Genomic DNA, 20248 nt, shown 5'->3' on the forward strand with positions numbered 1-20248 from the left:
GATCAACAACCGACGAGAACCGAGGACATCGCAAAATGGAGCTAGATGTTGTATTTACTTTACTTAGATTAGGAAACATTTTATGTTGTACTCATTTAACATGTAACAAATATTACATTACTTTTGTATTTTATTTCGGGAATAGAATTTGTTTAATTATCCAAAAGCAATGGGATGACGTATTATGGCACACAAACAAACGTTAGGCCTACCTCTGGCACAAAGAGGTCACATGCATATTAGGACGCGTTATTGTTTGATATACTCGTTTACATTTGTTTGACAACTTGTCTGACTTTATTTGATGAATTATTTGCTACATGACTTACTTGACTCTACGTGATCATGACTTTACCTAGATATGTTAATGAGACTGACATCATGTGCATTTTGTGTTTCTTTTTATTTTTATTCTCAAAAGAGTTGATTCGTGTTGGCCAACCATCCTTACCTCACAAGGTCAAAGACGTCATTGTTACCTCGACAAGACAAGATTCCACTTGGAAGAAATTGAAATAGCCGATAGATAATGACACAAGCATGAAAGCTATCAGTCAAGAAGAAATCAAAGGACGACATTAGGTTAGACAGCCTAGTTTGCAACCTTTCCTTTAATATATGTACGAACTACGCTGACTTGATTCCCGTGGGGGGATACGTAGGCAGCCCACATAGGATTCGGTTGCATTATAACAGAAAATCCAAAAATCCTTATGTAAGGAGAACTACGCATAGCCTGATTCCCTCGTTGGGATACATAGGCTATCAACATACGACTTAGTCATATTAGATAACAATCCAACAAACCTTTAGCCATTTACATAACATAACTATGCTGACCTGATTCCCTTGGTGGGATACGTAGGCAATCCACATCGGGTTCGGTCCCTTTATTAGAAAATTTCAAACCATTTTATGTACCTCACGAACTACGTTCTGACCTGATTCCCTTGGCGGGATACGTAGGCAACCTATATAAGGTTCGGTCACACCATAACATAAGTTTAGTATACTCCCACGAGGTCAAAACTGGGGCATATATTGAAAGATATAGACGAGAGAATGGTTGGACATCGACAAGAGTAAGGCTACCAGACAGGAGGTATTATAGACAAATGACTTTCCAATTGTTTCAGAAGTGTCACAATCTAAAGTTGGCAGAAATATTTTACAACTTATATACATATATTCACATATATATCTCTCCTTATATACATATGCTTACGTATATATCTTTCCTTATACATATACTTACATATATACCTTTCAAATGAAACACTTTCTTTCAATCATTTTCACTACTATTCATCTACCGAGGCTTGAACGGAGATCACAAGATCCAAACAAACAAGACGAATGGAGCGCCAACAATGTCAAGCTTCGAGTCAACACGAATCAACTTCCCCCTCCCAAACTAAGAATTTTTCTTTGAGTGCAAGAATTAAAAGACCGCGAGACCAACAGTCAAGTCTATCGATCACGGCCAAAAAGCATCATTTGGCCCATTATGGCCTCGCCTTAAAAGCCAAACGGCTTTATTTCCAACTTTATCTTTAATTTCATTTTTATCACAATAACTTTATGACTTTATTAACAGATACACCTGTTTTGTAGGTTGTCAAGATCGAAGGCGAATTAAATCAGGATTACGTGTCATTAATTTGGCATGTCGCGATATCATCAACGTTATGAGCCAAACAGCTACTCTATCACTTTACTCTATACTTTACCAATCACTTTATCATCTACTTTACCAACTGTAATGACTTTACCCTGAACTTTACAGGAATTATCATTAAGTCTCCGAAGACAACCGGAGGCATCATTTGGCTATTCAGCCTCTTCCGCATTAGCCAAACGGCTACACTATTCCTTTACTCTACCAATTACTTTATCATATACTTTACCAACTTTAACGACTTTATCCTGAACTTTACAGGAATTATCATTGAGTCTCCGAAAACAACCGGGGGTATCATTCGGCTATACAGCCTCATATGCATAAGCCAGACGGCTACACTATTACTGTAGTCTCTACTTTATCATTCACTTTACCTACTTTAACCACTTTACCCTGAACTTTACAGGAATTATCATTAAGTCTCCGAAGACAACCGGAGGCATCATTTGGCTATTCAGCCTTCTCTGCATTAGCCAAACGGCTACACTATCACTTTACTCTACCAATTACTTTATCATTCACTTTACCAACTTTAGCGACTTTACCCTGAACTTTACAGGAATTATCATTAAGTCTCCGAAGACAACCGGAGACATCATTTACTTTACTTTAACGACTTTACCCCAGACTTTATGGGAATCTTCATCAAGTCTCTGAAGACAACCGGAGACATCATTCACTTTACTTTAACGACTTTACCCCGGAATTTATGGGAATCTTCATCAAGTCTCCGAAGACAACCAGAGACATCATTCACTTTACTTTAACGACTTTACGCCGGACTTTACGAGAATCTTCATCAAAGTCTCCGAAGACAACCGGAGACATCATCTACTTTACCTACTTTAACGACCTTACCCCGGCCTTTACGGGAATCTTCATCAAGTCTCCGAAGACAACCGGAGATATCATATGGCTATGCAGCCTCATTTTCATAAGCCAGACCGCTGCACTGTTACTTCACTTTCTATTTCATCAATTACCTTATCATTCACTTTAATAACTTTACAAATATCATCGAGTCCCCGAAACAACCGGAGACATCATATGGCTATACAACCTCATCTGCATAAGCCAAACGGCCGCACTTTTACTTTAGTCTCTACTTTATTACTTTACTTTATCATCCACTTTACCTACTTTAACGACTTTACCTTAAATTCCACAGACATCATTTATCATCAAGTCCCGGAAGACAACCGGAGGCCTTATTACTATCATTAAAATCTCCAAATACAACTGGAGATATTATTACATCCTCGGCATACACATTACACATTCATTCAAGTCCCTGAAGACAACCAGAGATAACATTTGGACACATAGCCTCATTATAAGCCACACGGCTTCGCCTTCATTCCCACATTCATATTTTTTTTTATCATTTTACACTCTTTATAAGTTTTGCACTTTCAAATTTATCCCAGACTTTATTACTGATTTTGACATGAATTTCAGTTTTGACAGAAAATACAATCTACATACAGAGACACAGCGCAACGTGGAACTTTATCTTACGCAGTGAACTGGGGCAAGTTTGCTGAAGAGGAATATCAAACTCACAAGCAAGGGTCACAGATCTACTCTCGAATTCAATTCCTCCTACGTCCATAAACACGTGATATGTAGGTTAATTTTTCTTTCATATCCACCGCTAAAGCTCTACTCAATCAACTCTTTTCACAATCTTGTATCCCTTTCTATATTCGGTCTTCACTGCTTTGTCTCCTGATTTATGGCATCGTCGCTTAGGACATCCGGGAGCCAATACTTTACGCTCTCTTCATAGCAAGCATTTTATTGAATGTAATAAGAACAAACAATTTCTTTGTTCATCTTGTACTTTGGGAAAACAAGTTAAATTACCTTTTTATGAATCGATGTCATTCACTGCTTTTCTATTTGATATAGTTCATAGTGATCTTTGGACGTCGCCCGTAGCTAGCTCTAATGGGAATCGTTACTATGTGCTATTTCTTGATGATTTTAGAATTTTTTTGTGGACTTTTCCCATCTCTAAGAAGTCTTAAGTTTACTCTCTTTTCACCACATTCCATGCTCTTGTCAAAACTCAATTTGAAAGGCCCATTAAAAATTTACAATGTGACAATGGGAAAGAATTTGATAACGGGCCACTTCAAATATTTGCTCAAAAACATGGGATGCAATTCCGACTCTCTTGCCCTCACACATCTCCTCAAAATGGAAAAGTCGAACGTCACATCCGATCCATAAATAATGTAATTCGGACCCTGCTTACACATGCCTCGATGCCCCCCTCATTTTGGCATCATGCACTTTCTATGGCCACATATCTTTTGAACATTCTCCCAACTAAAGTTCTCAGATCCTCTTCCCCTACTCAATTCCTCTACCAAAAATATCCTAACTATTCTCATCTTCAGGTGTTTGGGTGTCTATGTTTTCCTTGGTTTCCATCTACCACCATTCATAAGTTACAAGCACGGTCCACCCCTTGTGTCTTTCTTGGGTACCCTTCTGATCATAGGGGATATAAGTGTTATGACATGTCAACCCGGAAAATTTTCGTTGCCCATGTGGTATTTGATAAGCACACATTCCCATTCTCAAAACTTCATACTCCTGCCTCTCACACGTATGAATTTTTGGACCGTAATGTTAATCCATACATCACTTATCATATGCAATGAAATTCTGGAAATACATCTCCCAACACTCTAAATTCACTACCACCTCCAACCGCGGCCCATCCCAGTCCCCAGCAGCAGCCTAACCCGCCGCGGGTCAGTCCTTCCACTGCTCCTGGACCGATGACTTCCGGCCCGACTCCATCGCCTATGGCCCAATCCCCACAACAGCTCCACCGCATGACAACTCGGTCCCGTAATGGCATTTTCAAACCCAATTTGAAATATTCCTCCAACCTTAACACCGAGACCACTACCTCCATCTCTCCATTACCCAAAAATCCCGTAAGTGCTCTCCGTGACTTAAATTGGAAGAATGCCATGATGGATGAATTTAATGCTCTAATTGAGAATAAGACATGGGAGTTAGTTCCTCGGCCTGCTAATGTTAATGTGATTCGGTCAATGTGGATTTTTCGTCATAAAAAGAAAACTAATGGTTCTTTTGAGAGGCATAAAGCCCGTCTTGTAGGTGATGACAGGTCTCAACAGAAGGGTGTTGACTGTGAGGAGACTTTCAGTCCGGTGGTCAAGCCAGCATCTATTCACACTATGCTAAGTATTGCATTGTCTTATTCTTGGCCCATACACCAGCTCGATGTCAAGAATGCTTTTCTTCATGGAAATCTCTCTGACACTGTGTATATGCATCAACCATTGGGTTTTCGGGACCCCAATTTTCCTGATCATGTCTGCCTATTGAAGAAGTCCCTCTATGGCCTGAAACAAGCCCCTCGGGCTTGGTACCAGCGGTTTGCCGATTTTGTCGCCAACATTGGCTTCTCACATAGCAAGTCTGATCACTCATTATTCAATTATCGCAGGGGTTCTGATATTGCATATATACTGCTTTATGTCGACGACATTATTCTTACGGCCTCTTCAGACGATCTCCGTAAGTCTATTATGGCACTTTTGAGTGCCGAGTTTGCTGTGAAAGAACTTGGTCCACTGTGTTATTTCTTGGGTATTGCTGTTACTCATAATGCAGATGGCTTATTTTTGTCACAGAAACAGTATGCCGAAGAAATCCTTGAACGGGCAGGTATGTCACATTGTAGCCCGTCTCCTACACCTGTTGATACGAAGCCAAAGCTAAGTGCTTCGAAAGATGCACCATTTGATGATCCGACTAAGTATCGTTAGCTTGCTGGGGCTTTGCAGTACCTTACATTCACTAGACCACATATCTCATATGCCGTCCAACAGGTGTGTCTCCACATGCATGACCCTCGTATTGAACATATGGCTGCTCTTAAGCGTATTCTGCGCTATATTCAAGGGTCTATTGACTTTGGTCTGCATCTCTACAAGTCTACTGTCAACAACTTAGTCTCCTATACAGATGCAGATTGGGGTGGTTGCCCGGATACTAGGCGCTCCACCTCTAGTTATTGTGTCTTTCTCGGTGACAATTTGATTTCTTGGTCTTCAAAACGTCAGCCTACACTCTCCCATTCTAGTGCCGAAGCCGAATAAAGGGGAGTTGCTAATGTTGTCTCTGAATCCTGCTGGATCAAAAATTTACTCCTTGAGCTACATTGCCCGATCTAAAATGCGACACTTGTTTATTGTGACAATGTGAGTGCGATATACTTATCAGGTAACCCGGTACAACATCAGCGCACTAAACACATTGAGATGGACATACACTTTGTTCGCGAAAAAGTTGCCCGTGGCGGGGTTCTTGTCCTTCATGTTCCGTCCCGATATCAGATTGCAGATATTTTTACAAAAGGGCTTCCGCGCGTACTTTTTGATGACTTTCGGGACAGTCTAAGCGTTCGCCAACCTCCCGCTTCAACTGCGGGGGTGTGATAACCGTTGTAATTAGCCATTATTATGTACAGCTAGAATATCTCCTAGAATATTATGTACAGCTAGAATATCTCCTAGAATCTAGAATATCTCCTAGAATAAGGTAATTTTTTTGTATATATTGATGACAACACATTATGATTAATCAAGGAATAGATTTCCTACAATAGGTGCCAAAAAAACATTCGTATTAATAGTATTATTTAATAATATTATTATAAAATAAATAAAGGGTTGTGTTTTCCTCTCACAAAAAGTGGTGTCCTTTCAATAAAGCAACCCTTTGAAAAGTACTTTCCTAACTATCAAATGTTTTCTTTAAAATTAGTTATTAATGAAAGAATACAACTATTTAGAGAAAATACAATATAAATCAATATTTCAGTTTTTTATTTAATTGTTATTATTAAATATTAATTTATTATTATTAACATGGTATTTTGGCATCTCAACTTTTCAGTTCAGGATTTTACCATGATGGAAGATGCAGCTGATGAGGGTGGATCAAGAGAAGGATAGGTATGCTGACAAGCTTTCAAAGATGGGTGCACATGATACCTTAAGCGAATCACTCATTAGGAAGGGAGAGAACGTGAGTGTTATATAAGGCAGATCGAGCACAAGTTCACATAGTACACACACTTTTGGTCTCGATGTTGTGTAGCCCAAAGGACATATCTATAAGGTTTAAGGCTAAATCGGATATTCGTGACATGGAGTTGGTTGTGAAAATGTGGTATCAGAGACGAAAGATCTCTCAGTACGGGTGTGGGGAAAATCTTAGAGAGGACGACATGTGATACGCTCAAATTACACCTATTAGTGGCGTAAAACGGATATTGTCAAATATAGTAACCCAAACAAGGTTGGGGTCGAATCCCATAGGGAATATGGAGAGAAAAGGGTACTAATTGTATGTGATACTGGTCTTTAAAGGCTTTAATTCTATTCCAAATGGTTTTGAATAATTGTTTTGTAATATAAACTAGCACTATGACTTGAATTGTAATTAATGCGAGAGAGAGACTAAGGCTGTGTTCCTTGTTTTTGATTAGATATTATGCTTTAGGTTTCAATGAGATATACTTCTAATGGTTGTTCTAAGGATTTGCACTTGATCTCTTTAAGACTTCCTAATGTTTCCCAACAATTAGGCCGTATTTACTCTTTATGATTTTCCCAAATACAAAAGAGTTGCTATCGAAGAACGATCAATAATGCCAATTAGACTTGTTCTTATCCCTAAGTTAGTCTATTAAACGAGGGTTAATGCCCCGAGTTATTGTTATTCAATCTTACCAATGCTAACCCACTTTTTGAAGAAAAGTTAGAATAATGGCTTAGGATAATGCTTGCAATCATTACCCAACACTAAAACACAAAAATTGAATAAACACCAATAACCATTATGCATATATCAATAGTAGAAACCCATTCATATTATACCCATCATAGGGTCCACAACCTTAGTATTAAAATAAGCTACTCATACTTTTGTTCAACAAAGAAAGCTTAAAAGATGACATAATGTACTTACAATCGTGATAAATGTGAACTAAGGATGAAGTTGAGGCCTTAAATGATTAAACAACTTCACAAATATCAAAGGCCGAGAGTTAATCCTCTACAATGAATGAATAATGGCTGAAAAACCTAGAATTAACTATTTATGGGACCCAAAAACGCGCCAAAGTTCTGGATAAAAACACCCTTCGTGGCATCATTACGGATCGTAACACATGTTACGGTCCGTCCTTTGTCAGCTTGATATTAGGTCAACCGTTACGGCTTCCTTCGACGGACCGTAACACAGGTTACAGTCCGTATCTCCCAGCGGATCTCAGCCTCAAGTCTTTAGTGGATATCATCTTGACATGCATCAGGCCCCACGTTACGCCCCATAAAGATGCGTTACGGACTGTCTTTCTGGGTTGTAACATTGACAATCCTTCAGCATGTTACTTGAATTTCCCTTCAGGTTACGATCCACGTTACGGCCGTAACACGAGTTACGGACCGTCCTTCTGAGTCGTAACGTTGACAATCCTTCAGCACTTCAATCTCATGTTCCGGATCACGTTACAGTCCGTAACACGAGTTACAGACAGTCCTTTAGCTCCAAAGTTATCCGTTTTTCAGCGATTTTCTTCATTTTCGTTCCTTAGTCAACCAACCCTACAAAACATCAAAATAACATAAGAAACAATATAAAAACATTTAAAAACAAGTAAAACTTCTAGTAAAAAGACATCAAATGTACCATAATTTCATGGTACATCAGCAGTCCCAACTTAAGTCTTTGTTTATCCTTAAGCAACTAAAACAAAACTCATTACTAACACACGACATCTAGCAAAACAAGAATGCCTACGGTGGTTTTGGCACGTACTTCTAGCACATATTTCTCAATCCAAAACAAAATATTGGACTCTTTTTAACATCCTAATTATGACATAAGACGTACATTTCAGAACTATTGCCATTCACTATGCAGCCTCAATCAATGACATAATCATAATATGGAACCTCTATGCACATGAACCTCAATTTATGAAAAGTTAGTCAATTTCACAATCTACAACCCTTACGCCCTCACATAGACCAAAGAATGTCCCAACACACATATTTACAAGATAACTGGGACAAGAGACTAAAGAGAATAGAAAGAAGCTCGCACTCACAAAGAAATTTGCATACCATACTTGTACATACCATATGCTTGCCCTTATTTTCAATGCCTTCAACTTTGAATAGTTCGATTGTGATCACACTAGGACTTTTGTAGCTTGTAATGTAGGCTTAGGGAGGGGTACGATAAGTATTTGGATAATGGTGACTCACCCTCCTTGACACTACACTTGACTTCATTCACCTTTCCTCCTTTTATTGTTGACCCTACAGTTCCGGCGTGGATTTATTTACAACTTATTAACTCTTTTGGAGACACATTTTCAGAAAAAAAATTATTCTCTTTTTATTTTTATTTTTATTTTATATCACTATTCTAACCACACCGGATCATGCATTGCATTACTCACGACCACCCCCAACTCAGGCTTTTGGTCTTGTTCTCCGCATCTTTCACTCATCACCCCCAACTTAGGCCTTTAGCCTCTTTTATCATTCTTAGTGTCAAGGAGGGTCTTGGTGCCAAATGGTATTATTCAAAGAAGGGATAGAGGTTAGTTAATGGCTAATCAAAGAAAAAGTTTATAAGCTCGAAATGAGAGACTAAGGATCATTTTCTCTACAGGTTAGGCTAATTTAAAATAAACAGGCTTTGGAGTCAATGCAAAGAAGGCCTAAGATCACTTCACAACCAAACTTTCCTTAGAATTCAAGCACGTTTAACCGGGCAAGTTCTAGATTACAAGCATCATAAACAAATGGATACTAAGAACTCACAACATAATGGCATAAGGATTGTTTCACTATTCTGACTTGAGTTTCGTTTGAAAATTACATACACATGGTCAGCCTTTATTTATAATGTCATTAAAAGAACTATACATGTCAATATAAACAACACATTCTTAATATACATCACAAAAGTTTTGGAGAGACATCACTTGTAAAACAATTTTATATATGCTATAAACCACGAACCGCCGCCACTTAAGTCATCCGTACTTTACTTTAACTAAACATCCTAACCATGCCGGGTTCAACATAAATAAAACCTCCCGGGAAAAGAACACATGGCAAAGAACAGCCGAGGAGGGTCCTAAATATATACTTAATACCACAATTTAAAAACAAAAACAATATTCAGACCAAAACAGGTCCTAAACACAATTGTTTAATACTAATACAACGAAAACCAAAAACAATATTCAAACCAAAACAATACCCTACACCCCCAACTTAGAAACATCCATTATCCCCAATGCATCTGTATAATCAAAAACAGAATGTAGGGCCTCCTTGAAGCGTACTAGGCTGTTGGATCTGCTACATCATCATGAGGCTGGATAACCTCTAAAGTTATGGTGGTGCACTCAGTAGTGGTTGCCGTATCAGGCTCGCCAACAATAGCAGTCACTGGATCAGTCTGTGGAGCAGAAGCAGGGTAAGGCGGCTAAATGGGATGGGTTGAGCTAGAAGTCGCTCAGGTGGTGTCAGAACTCAATCGGGACTCACGTCTGATCTTCTTCAATGTATGCCGCTCATCCTCCTCATTCTGAGGTCGCATGGCATCAAATGGATCAATAGTCTTGAGAATATTATCGAGGTTTGGATCCTCATTCTCGACTCTCTTGCGCTTTCCCTTAGCCGGGAAGTGGGTATCCTCCGCCAAATTACCTCATGCTCCTCATCGACCTCATCCTCAATATCATCATCTGCTAGTAAACTCTCAACCGGCTGATACAAGCTCTGTACCAACTCTATTTGCACTTTCGGAATCTGGTCCGTCACAGTAGACACTTCCTGCCCCTTCAATTTCTGCACATCATCTTTTAGTGTTCGTAACTCACTCCGAAATGTGCCAAACTCCACAGCGGGGTGTGTCTTACTCAGCTCTGTCATACTGCCTTTAATACCATCAATCCGGGAGTGGATCTGTAGATGGTCATCAACAATTTTCTTTTTGATTGGCTTCAATGCTGCATCAATAGCCTTTTTGGTATACAATTTCAGCTCTGTCATAATCTGCTTGACTTGCCTGTCTGTTCTCTCTGCTTGTAGGACCACTGCCCCGAAATTTTCTCTGTCGAAAATCATCTTCCTCGCAAGCTCTGGTGGCACTCCCGGTATGGGCTGAGCCAATGCCGGACTAGCTCCAGTAAAAGAGGTGGGACCACCCAAAGTAGGCGGAGCTGAAGCTGGGATGGACTGTGGAGTAGAGCCAGTAGGTGGAGCATCAAAATCTGTAAGCTGACCCGCATCAGTAGCCTCAGCACCCATAATAGCCAATGGCGGAACGTATGACCCTGTTGGCCCCTCAGGCAAATCAGAAGAAGAGGCAGGTGGCATCGTACCCTAGCCCAGCATTTCATCTCGGCTCTATGTGATGTCATAAACGCTTTTAGCTATCAAACTGTGATCGATAAGGGGAGGAGTTCTATTTCCTCTCGCAAGCATAAGAAAGTGAGCAAACATGGATAAACCAGGGAAGTCGCTGACTGTGGGGCTCGCTTCTAGATATCTGCAACTATCACTCTCCCGATGTTAACCTTATACTTTAACATAAGGGCAGCCACAAGCACTGCTCAGTCCAGGGTCAAGTAATTATCTGCCTGTGTAGGACGGATCCGGAGTTGAACAACATGCCACCAAAACTTTGCCTCAGGTGTGAGGATGCGTTTCCAAATCCTCGTGTTAGCTGTCAACTTTGGCACTATTTCCTATTCTGGATCTACAGACCGTGCAATCACAGAGGCTAACCATTTCATGACCGAGAGTGACTCTTTTTGTGAAACTTTGTAGACAAACTCCCCTTCCTCTGCTGTTGTAGGCGCAATATACCCATCACCAAATAAGACTTTATTGATGGCCGTCGGAGAGATCAATCTTTTTCTTACGCACTATTACCTTATTCATAGCCGGCACTAGAGTCGTTCGCTGCCCTTTTTTCTGTGCCTTGAATACAGCAGTCCCATAAGAATCGTAGAATTCGCGAACAAAAGCCGGGATGTAGGACCCCATAGTGTTTTTTAAAATCTCCAACTTGTGGAAGCGGATAGTGTCAATGATGCTTGGGTACCCATCAAGACCTTCGAAATTGATGTTTCATTCCTCGGAAATACTTCTCTTCGGGTCCTGCCCGCTGCCCTTTACTAACTCACACCCCTTGTTGTACAAATCCTCAGAGCCCTCCAAAGAAAACTGGAGGTCCTGCTCATACATAGCAGTCATCCGGAGGTCAGCATCCCTTCTTTCTTGTTCTCTCTCCTCCGCAGTTGGCTGTCTAAGGTATGGTTATGGCCGGTGTGGTGGTGTGCCAGCATTGCTGGGGTTACTGTGGCTTGATGACCTAGAAAAACCCTCCTTATCAGACGAGGAGGAACTTTCGGATGGTGAGGCCGGCCCGTCAAACGTGTTACGATCCGTAACACCTCATCGTAACGTGACCCAAATTTTCAGAATTTTTTGAGGGAAATCATAGGTGTTACGGTCCATAACACGTGTTACATGTTACGGACCGGAACGCTAAGCGTCCAGCAAAATATCAACTGAATTCATAACTTAGCCAAAAAATTTCGTTTAAGCACGTAGCCAAGATTTTCAACCTTACGATCCTTGGGTTATGGTGTAAAACACCAGTTGACACTTTCACGTACCTCGGGTTACTCAGACTTCACCCAGTTTTCTCAGATTCTTCTTTGAAACATTTTATCGAATAGTTGGCGGGCAAACCAATTTACTAGTTTCACAAGTGAAACTTTCAATAGGGATGCCCCCCAACTCAGTGGGAAACCATGCCCTTGTGCCCACGAGTCCAAATTAATCAACAATCATACCAAACCCAACCCCTACCTTAGTCAATCCACGTTCAATCAATTCATGAAACTTCAAAACATAAAGTCACACATCATTGTTAACACGAATTTATCATGAAAGAACATACGAAGATTTCTTAGTTATGAACGAGTAGAGAGTTAAGAGCATCAACATACCTGATTATAGAAAGATTCAACTAAAATAGACTGAAATTGGAGAATTAAAACTTGGCCTTTTGCTTCTTTTCAACGAAGAGATGGTGAATTACGGACTAACTCGTGATTGCAGGTGTAGGAGAGCGTGAGGGATGAACGAATGGGAGTTATAAGGGTGAAGAGGAATGGGAATGTGGGTGGTATGTTAAATGTGGTGTAAATGGAATGGTAACCGTAAGTTAAGGTGTTTAAACCTTTGCCGACCGTTACGTTTCCAAATACGGACCGTAACTCGTGTTACGTCGATCCAAACGACCCTGTTTAATGGTTCATTAATGACCTGGAAATTATGCAGACGACAGACTATAGCCCGTGTTACAGACTGTAATACCTGGCGTAACAGATGCTGAATTTCCTGTGGCTGCTCAGGTTCTACTCAAAGTTACGGTCACATGTTACGGTCCGTAACGCAATTCGACGGTTCATGTTACGGACCGTAACACTGGTCTCCCATCCTTCAGTGATTTCATCATTTCTCCTCTCATTGTTACTCTTCATGTTACGAGCCGTAACATATGTTACGCCAGCGTAATATGGAGCGTCCTTTTGGTGCAAGCTCCAACACTTATTCTTTTTTCCTCCTCTTTTATGAGAATCCGAATACATCAACAAACATCAAAAACACACAAGAAAACAAAGGAAATACGATATTTAAAATAACATAAAGCAGTAAATGTTGGTTGCCTCCCACACAACGCTTGATTTAACGTCTCGGCACGACGTGATACCTCAATTTCTAGCTCAGGAACCATGTTTTAAACGATACCTATCAACCACTTTGTCATCATCAATGCACTAATGATAGTGCTCAAACTCTGCGCATTTACTTTAAAAGTCGGAGTGGTATCCTCGGTTTTCAATTCAATGAGGCTTCAATTTTGGGGAAACACTGACAATTTCGATAGGCCCGGACCATTGAGACTTGAGCTTGCCCGGAAAGAACTTTAGGAGCGAATTGTAAAACAGAACCAAATCCTTTAGCTGAAAATCCCTTTTGAGGATCTTCGAGTCATGATAGTATTTCATTTTTTCCTTGTACAATGTTACACTTTCATAGGCATTGTACCTAAATTCATCCATCTCATTGATTTGAAACAACCTCAGCTTGGTTGCTTCATGCCAATCCATGTTCAACTTTTTCAATGCCCAAAGGGCGTTATGCTCAAGCTCAATAGGCAAATGACATGTCTTCCCAAATACCAGCTTATACGGTGAAGTCCCAATATGCATTTTGAAAGTTGTGTGATATGCCCATAGAGCATCATCTAACTTTTTTGTACCAGTCGGTGCGATTCACATTGACTGTCTTTGCAATGATGTTCTTTATCTCCCGATTGGAGACTTCAACCTGTCCACTCATCTGAGGATGATATGAAGTGGAAACCCTGTGATGCACGCCATATTTTTCAAGAACATCAGCGAGTGGTTTGTTGCAGAAGTGAGAACCGTCATCACTAATAATGGAGTGCCAAATCTTGTGAAGATGTTTTTCTTTAGGAAAGAAATGACTCTCCTCCCATCATTGTTGGACTAGGCCACCATTTCCACCCATTTGGAGACATAATCCACAACAACGAGAATATATTTTAGGCCGTATGAGCTCACAAATGGCCCCATAAAATCAATGGCCCAAACATCAAAGAGCTCCACCTCAAGCACAAAATTCATCGGTGTCTCATGCTTCCGACCTATGGTGCCTTGGCGCTGGCATTTATCATAAGAACGTGCCAGTATATTCGCATCACGATATATAGCGGGCCAATAGTAGCCACATTCTAACACCTTGGCTGCAGTTCTATTCCCACTGTGATATCCCCCAACCGGGGAGTCATGACAAGCCTTCAAGATTTTCATCACGTCAGATTCAGCCACACATCTCCTGATAATATTATCTGCGCAGGTCCGGAATAGATAAAGCTCATCCTAATAATATTGTCTACAATTTCTCAAGAATTCTTTTTTTGATTTGACTTTAAATCTTCAGGAATAATGTCGGTTACCAAATAATTGGCAATATCGGCATACCATAGTGCAACATCACTAGAAATCGCCAATAATCTTTCATCCGGAAAGGTGTCAACAATATCTAACACATCAGTTGGTCTCCCCGCTTCTTCAAGTCTGGACAGATGGTCAGCTACTTGATTCTCTGACCCATTTCGGTCTTTGACTTCAAAGTCAAATTCTTGTAGCAACAGAACCTATCTAATCAATCGTGGCTTAGCATTATTTTTAGCCATCAAATACCGCAAAACAACATGGTCAGTATGAATCACTACCTTGGCACCCATCAAATAAGCCTGAAACTTTTCGAAAGCATAGACAATAGCAAGTAGCTCTTACTCTGTCACTGTATAATGCATTTAAGCGTCATTCAGCGTTTTGCTTGCATAATAAATTGGGTGCAAGATTTTGTTGATCCTTTGACCAAGCACAGCGCCAATAGCAAGACCACTAGCATCACACATCAATTCGAAAAGTAGAGACCAATCCGAAGACACAACAATAGGGGCTGAAGTCAATTTCAGCTTCAACTCTTCAAATGCCTTGATGCACTTTTCATCAAAAATGAAATTCGACTACTTTTCCAAAAATTTGCATATTGGATTTGCAATCTTTGAGAAGTCTTTGATGAACCTTCTATAAAATCCAGCGTGCCCCAAGAAACTCCGAACCCCCTTAACTGAGATGGCTGGAGAGAGTTTTGAAATCATATCGATCTTAGTTTGGTCAACTTCAATCCCTTTCTCAGAAATCTTATGGCCAAGGATATTTCCTTCCTTTACCATAAAATGATACTTTTCCCAATTAAAAACTAGGTTTGTTTCTTCACACCTTTGTAACACCCGATCAAGATGGTCTAAACACTCATCGAATGAATCTCCCATAATGGAGAAATCATCCATGAAGACTTCAAGAAAGTTTTTCCCCATATCGGAGAATATGGACATCATACATCGCTGGAAAGTAGCTGGGGCATTGCAAAGACCAAATGGCATTCTGCTGAAAGCGAATGTCCCATAGGGACAAGTGAAAGTAGTATTTTCTTGGTCTTCCAACGCAATATTGATTTGATTATACCCAGAGTACCCATCTAAGAAGTAATAATAAGACCTTCCGGCTAGCCGATCAAGCATTTGATCAATAAAATTCATAGGGAGATGGTCCTTGCAAGATGCAGTGTTTTGCTTCCTATAGTCCATGCAAACTTTCCAACCGGTGACAGTTCGTGTTGGTATCAACTCATTCTTCGAATTAGGGACAACAGTAATGCCCTCCTTCTTTAGTACACATTGAACTGGACTCACCCATGGACTATTGGCAATCGGGTAAACCACCCCAGCATCTAGCCACTTATTAATCTCTTTCTTTACCACCTCTTACATCGGTGGATTCAGTCTTCTCTGATGCTCAACATTTGGTGAACTTTCCTCTTCCAACTGAATTCGGTGCTCATAAATTCCGGAGGGAATCCCCCGGATGTCTGCAATAGTCTAACCCAAGGCCCTCAAATGTTTCCTCAAGACTGCGAGAAGTCTTTGAGTCTGGCCCTCATTCAGAAGTGATGACACAATAACTAGGAAAGTACTATTTGCTCCAAGAAACTCATATCTAAGATGGGATGGAAGTTGCTTGAGTTCTAACTTTGGTGACTCAATAATTGAAGGTTTTGCCGGAGGAGTTGTTCACTTCTCTATATCAAGAGACAATATGTTGGGCTTATAAGAGTAAGAACCCAAACCGGTGAGTGAGTTTACCGTCTCAATATATCCCTCCATCTCTTCTGCATCAAAATTTACCAAGATGGCCGACAATGCTTCACCTAAGCATTCTTCTTCCATTTTGAACTCCACCGCTTCATCCACCATATCAAAAGAATTAATAACGGAAATGCTTTGGGCATATGAGGAGGAGAGACACAGATGCGCCAGTGCGGAGGTGTGAGAGGTTAGCTATGGATGGTTTCAGAAGAGGTAGGGGTAGGCCGAAGAAGTATTGGGGAGAGGTGCTTAGACAGACATGACGCAGTTTCAGCTTACCGAGGACATGACCTTAGATAGGAGGGTATGGAGGACTCAGATTAGTGTAGAAGGCTAGTAAGTAGTCGTAGTTTTGATCTATAGTCTATTGTCCTTTGATTCTTGCTACTATATGTTATTTCTTATACTTCGATTATCTTATTTATTATCTGTGGTAGCTATTGTTTCCTTTTGTCAGACTGCTCTATCATGACTTATCCGTTTCTTTAGTTTCGTTTTAATTTTGCTTTGAACTTCTTGTCCTTATCTGACATTTTCTCGTCGTGTTTTCTCTTGAGCCGAGGGTCTTCAGAAACAACCTCCCTATCTTCCGAGATAGGGGTAAGGTCTGCGTACACTTTACCCTCCCCAGACCCCACATTGTGGGATTTCACTGGGTATGTTGTTGTTGTTGCTGCCTTGCATTTATAAAAGGAAACAAAGTACAATATCATCAACAAAGTATAACCGCATATGTATATTCTCATAACTGTAAAGGGAAGCAATTTTCTTCACAAGCTATTTCTACTGTAATGTATACTAATGTATCTGCATAATGGCGTACACAGAGAAGGGAGAGAGTTGTTAATAGCATTGAGGGCAGAGGCGGATCTAGAATTTAAATTATAAGGGTTCAACATCTTAAATTTTTAGCACTAACCCATTATATTTCTAAAGTTATGAATTCATATTTACTCTTTATAGTAATTTTAGTAAATTTTGACACATAAATTTATACCCCGCATCAAAAGTTTGGGGTTTAATTGAACCCCAAGTTATAGAGCTTCATTCGCCTCTGATCGGGGGAATACTACAATGAGCAGGAGTCTCTTTCATATTAAAGAAAGTCTCTAAAAGAAGGTAAGTCTCTAACAGAAAGTATACGAGGCCAGTCAATTTTCGTAAGTGATTGGTCATCAAGTTTTTCCACAATATAAAAGTTTTTTGAGAAAAAAATGCACCTTTTACACAATATAAAAGCTGTTGATGCACATTACATATTTCTTCCCTTTTCATCTACATAATTGCTTTTCGCTTTCTTTTTCTCTGGTAACTAGAATGTTTCCATTTGCCAGATTATCTAGTTATACTGAGAATCTCATAAGTTGCGTTTCCTTTAAATAGCAGAACCAGCAGCAGATATTGCTCATCATCAAATTTACAGCACCAAAACAGAACTTCAGCCGTCTATCAACTAGTAATATGAACAAATATTTTGTCCCTTTGTTTAGTTTCTTGTTTCTATTTTACTAAAAAGGCCTACTTTAAATTGTGAAGCTTCCACTTTTACTGTTCAATTTGAATATTGGAAAGAATAGGTGGAAATGAAAACACCCTTGTTCTAACTGTCAAAGAAACAATCAGAAATTACGCCCTCCATACAGGGGAAAAAAAAAACAAAATATAACTTCTAACATCCACAAACTCTTCAAGACCAGCACTTGGTAAAACATAGTTGGTCTCATTTACTCCAGAAAACTATGACTCCTTCTAAACTGATGTCCCTCTTCCTCTACAAATGTGTTAAGTATTTAAAAAGAAAATAGTGGATAAGGTCCTTAGAATCTTCAACCTTTACATTGTTTATAAAACACTAGACTTTGAGACAATTTCAACTGCCCAAATTAATTTGAATAGAACTGCCTTATTGTATGCTACGGTAGCAAACTTAGGAAAATCATTATTTTCTACGAACACATACCTATTTTTCAATATTTGACAGCCCAACATCAATCCCTAACAGAACGTGCAATCTAATATAGTAAGCTAGACTAAAACAAGATGAGCTAAACCACTTCATATTCCTTGTTGAAACACATGAAACTAAGTACTCATAATTACACAAGAGAAAAAAGTACACTAATTTTTCTCAAAAATTCCCAAGCACCAGATTGAAGATTTTAAATTAAACAATATGGAATATCAAAACATAGCCACTACTTCTTTATAACAATATGCATTACTCCCTCCATCCCAATTTATTTAACGCTCTTTCCTTTTTACTCAGTCCCAAAAAGAATGGCATCTTTCTATATTTAGTACTCCCTCGGTCCCAATCTATGTGACGGTGTTTGGATTTCAAAGAGTCAAATGAAGTATTCTATGGCTGCATTTGTTTTATATGAATTTTAAACATTTTAAATTATTAATTATAACTTGTAGTACTTTTTACAGATTTTATGTCCAAATATACAGTCAAAATTCAGAAGTTTGAATCTTGAAAAGTGAAAAGCGTTACACAAATTGGGACAGAGTGAGTAAAGATTTAGCTTCAAACTTCCTATTTAATCTTTAATGAGATAATTTATAGCTATAGAAATTTCTATGTCTTTATTTACAAGTTTTAAAAGTCTTAGTTTTTCTCTTAAACTCCATATATATTCAAACACTTCTCTCCATCACATAAAATTGAGATGGAGAGAGTAATATATATATTTCTAAACATGCTTAACTCTGTATACAGATTTGGAGTGGAAGAAAGTGATTGGAGTTGCAAAATACTTACAGTGTGAAGCATAACATCAAGCCAAGGAGCAGACTTAAGAGGACTAACACTAGCTTCTCCAACAATACTCACTATTTTCACTTCACCACCTCTCTTTTTCTTTGCTTCCTTCATGACCACATGAGCACCTACAATTCTTCTACCTGTCGTAATAGCTCTGACTTTCCTGCGAGAAAATATGGACCCTTTAGTTTTCTTGCAGTGTAGAATAAAAGGATTTGGAAGAAGTCCGGCGATGTTGGAACTCCGGTTAACCGGAAAAGCTGCCTGGAAATTGGTGGAGGAGGATGGTGCTACGTTTACTCTCATGGTTCGTTATGTTGGTTGACAAAAAACGTGGTGAATGGGTTGGGTACTTATAGTTTCTACTACTTAAGAATTGTACTTCATCCCTTCCCAATTTATTTGGCACTTTTGGCTTTTCGAGAGTCAAACGAGTGTTCTCCCAAGTTGTTTGACACTTTTGCTTTTCGAGAGTGAAACGAGTTGTTCTTTGACCGAAATTTTTTCACATGTCTTTTAAATATTTTAAATTATTAATTACGGTTACTTATAGTACTCTTGACGTAGTTTCCAAATATATAAATTTTATTTCGAAAAATTTAAAGATTCTATGTTCAAAATTAAAAAGTTTGACTCTCGAAACGTGAAAAGTGTCAAACAAATTGGGACAGGGGGAGTATAGTTCTTTAAAGTTCCTCGATTTATCCAAAAAAAAAAAAATTGAGATAATGGTAAAATAATGCACCTAAAGTATCTTTTTTGCAAGTTTATCATGTGTTTGTGTTTGAGCTATCACCAACTATTTATTAAAAATATACTCCAAAATTAATGAGTCAACTGTCATGTAGTTGAAATTTTATGGGTAAATAAAGTTGTCATGTGCTTTTTGACGATTG

At 39.2% G+C, this 20248-nt stretch overlaps 1 protein-coding gene across 1 annotated transcript; it reads right to left on the reverse strand.

Moving 5' to 3' along the window:
- Nucleotides 1–7638: 7638 nt before the first annotated feature.
- LOC132615937 (uncharacterized) lies at nucleotides 7639–19658 on the reverse strand. The gene is made up of 2 exons (XM_060330540.1): nucleotides 19350–19658; nucleotides 7639–8343 (listed from the first exon to the last, which is right to left on the reverse strand). Exons 1-2 carry the CDS (start codon nucleotides 19656–19658, stop codon nucleotides 8317–8319), a joined length of 336 nt encoding a protein of 111 aa, XP_060186523.1. The 3' UTR covers nucleotides 7639–8316.
- Between the last annotated feature and the right edge of the window lie 590 nt (nucleotides 19659–20248).

This window comes from Lycium barbarum, chromosome 10 (assembly GCF_019175385.1).
Source record: "Lycium barbarum isolate Lr01 chromosome 10, ASM1917538v2, whole genome shotgun sequence".
Classification (NCBI taxonomy): domain Eukaryota; kingdom Viridiplantae; phylum Streptophyta; class Magnoliopsida; order Solanales; family Solanaceae; genus Lycium; species Lycium barbarum.

Coding starts and splice junctions, on each gene's coding strand:
- LOC132615937 (XM_060330540.1), bottom strand. CDS start 19,658: ATGAGAGTAAACGTAGCACCATCCTCCTCCACCAATTTCCAGGCAGCT. Junction 8,344..19,349: donor TTGATGTTATGCTTCACACT/GTAAGTATTTTG, acceptor GATGTTTTGTAG/GGTTGGTTGACTAAGGAACG.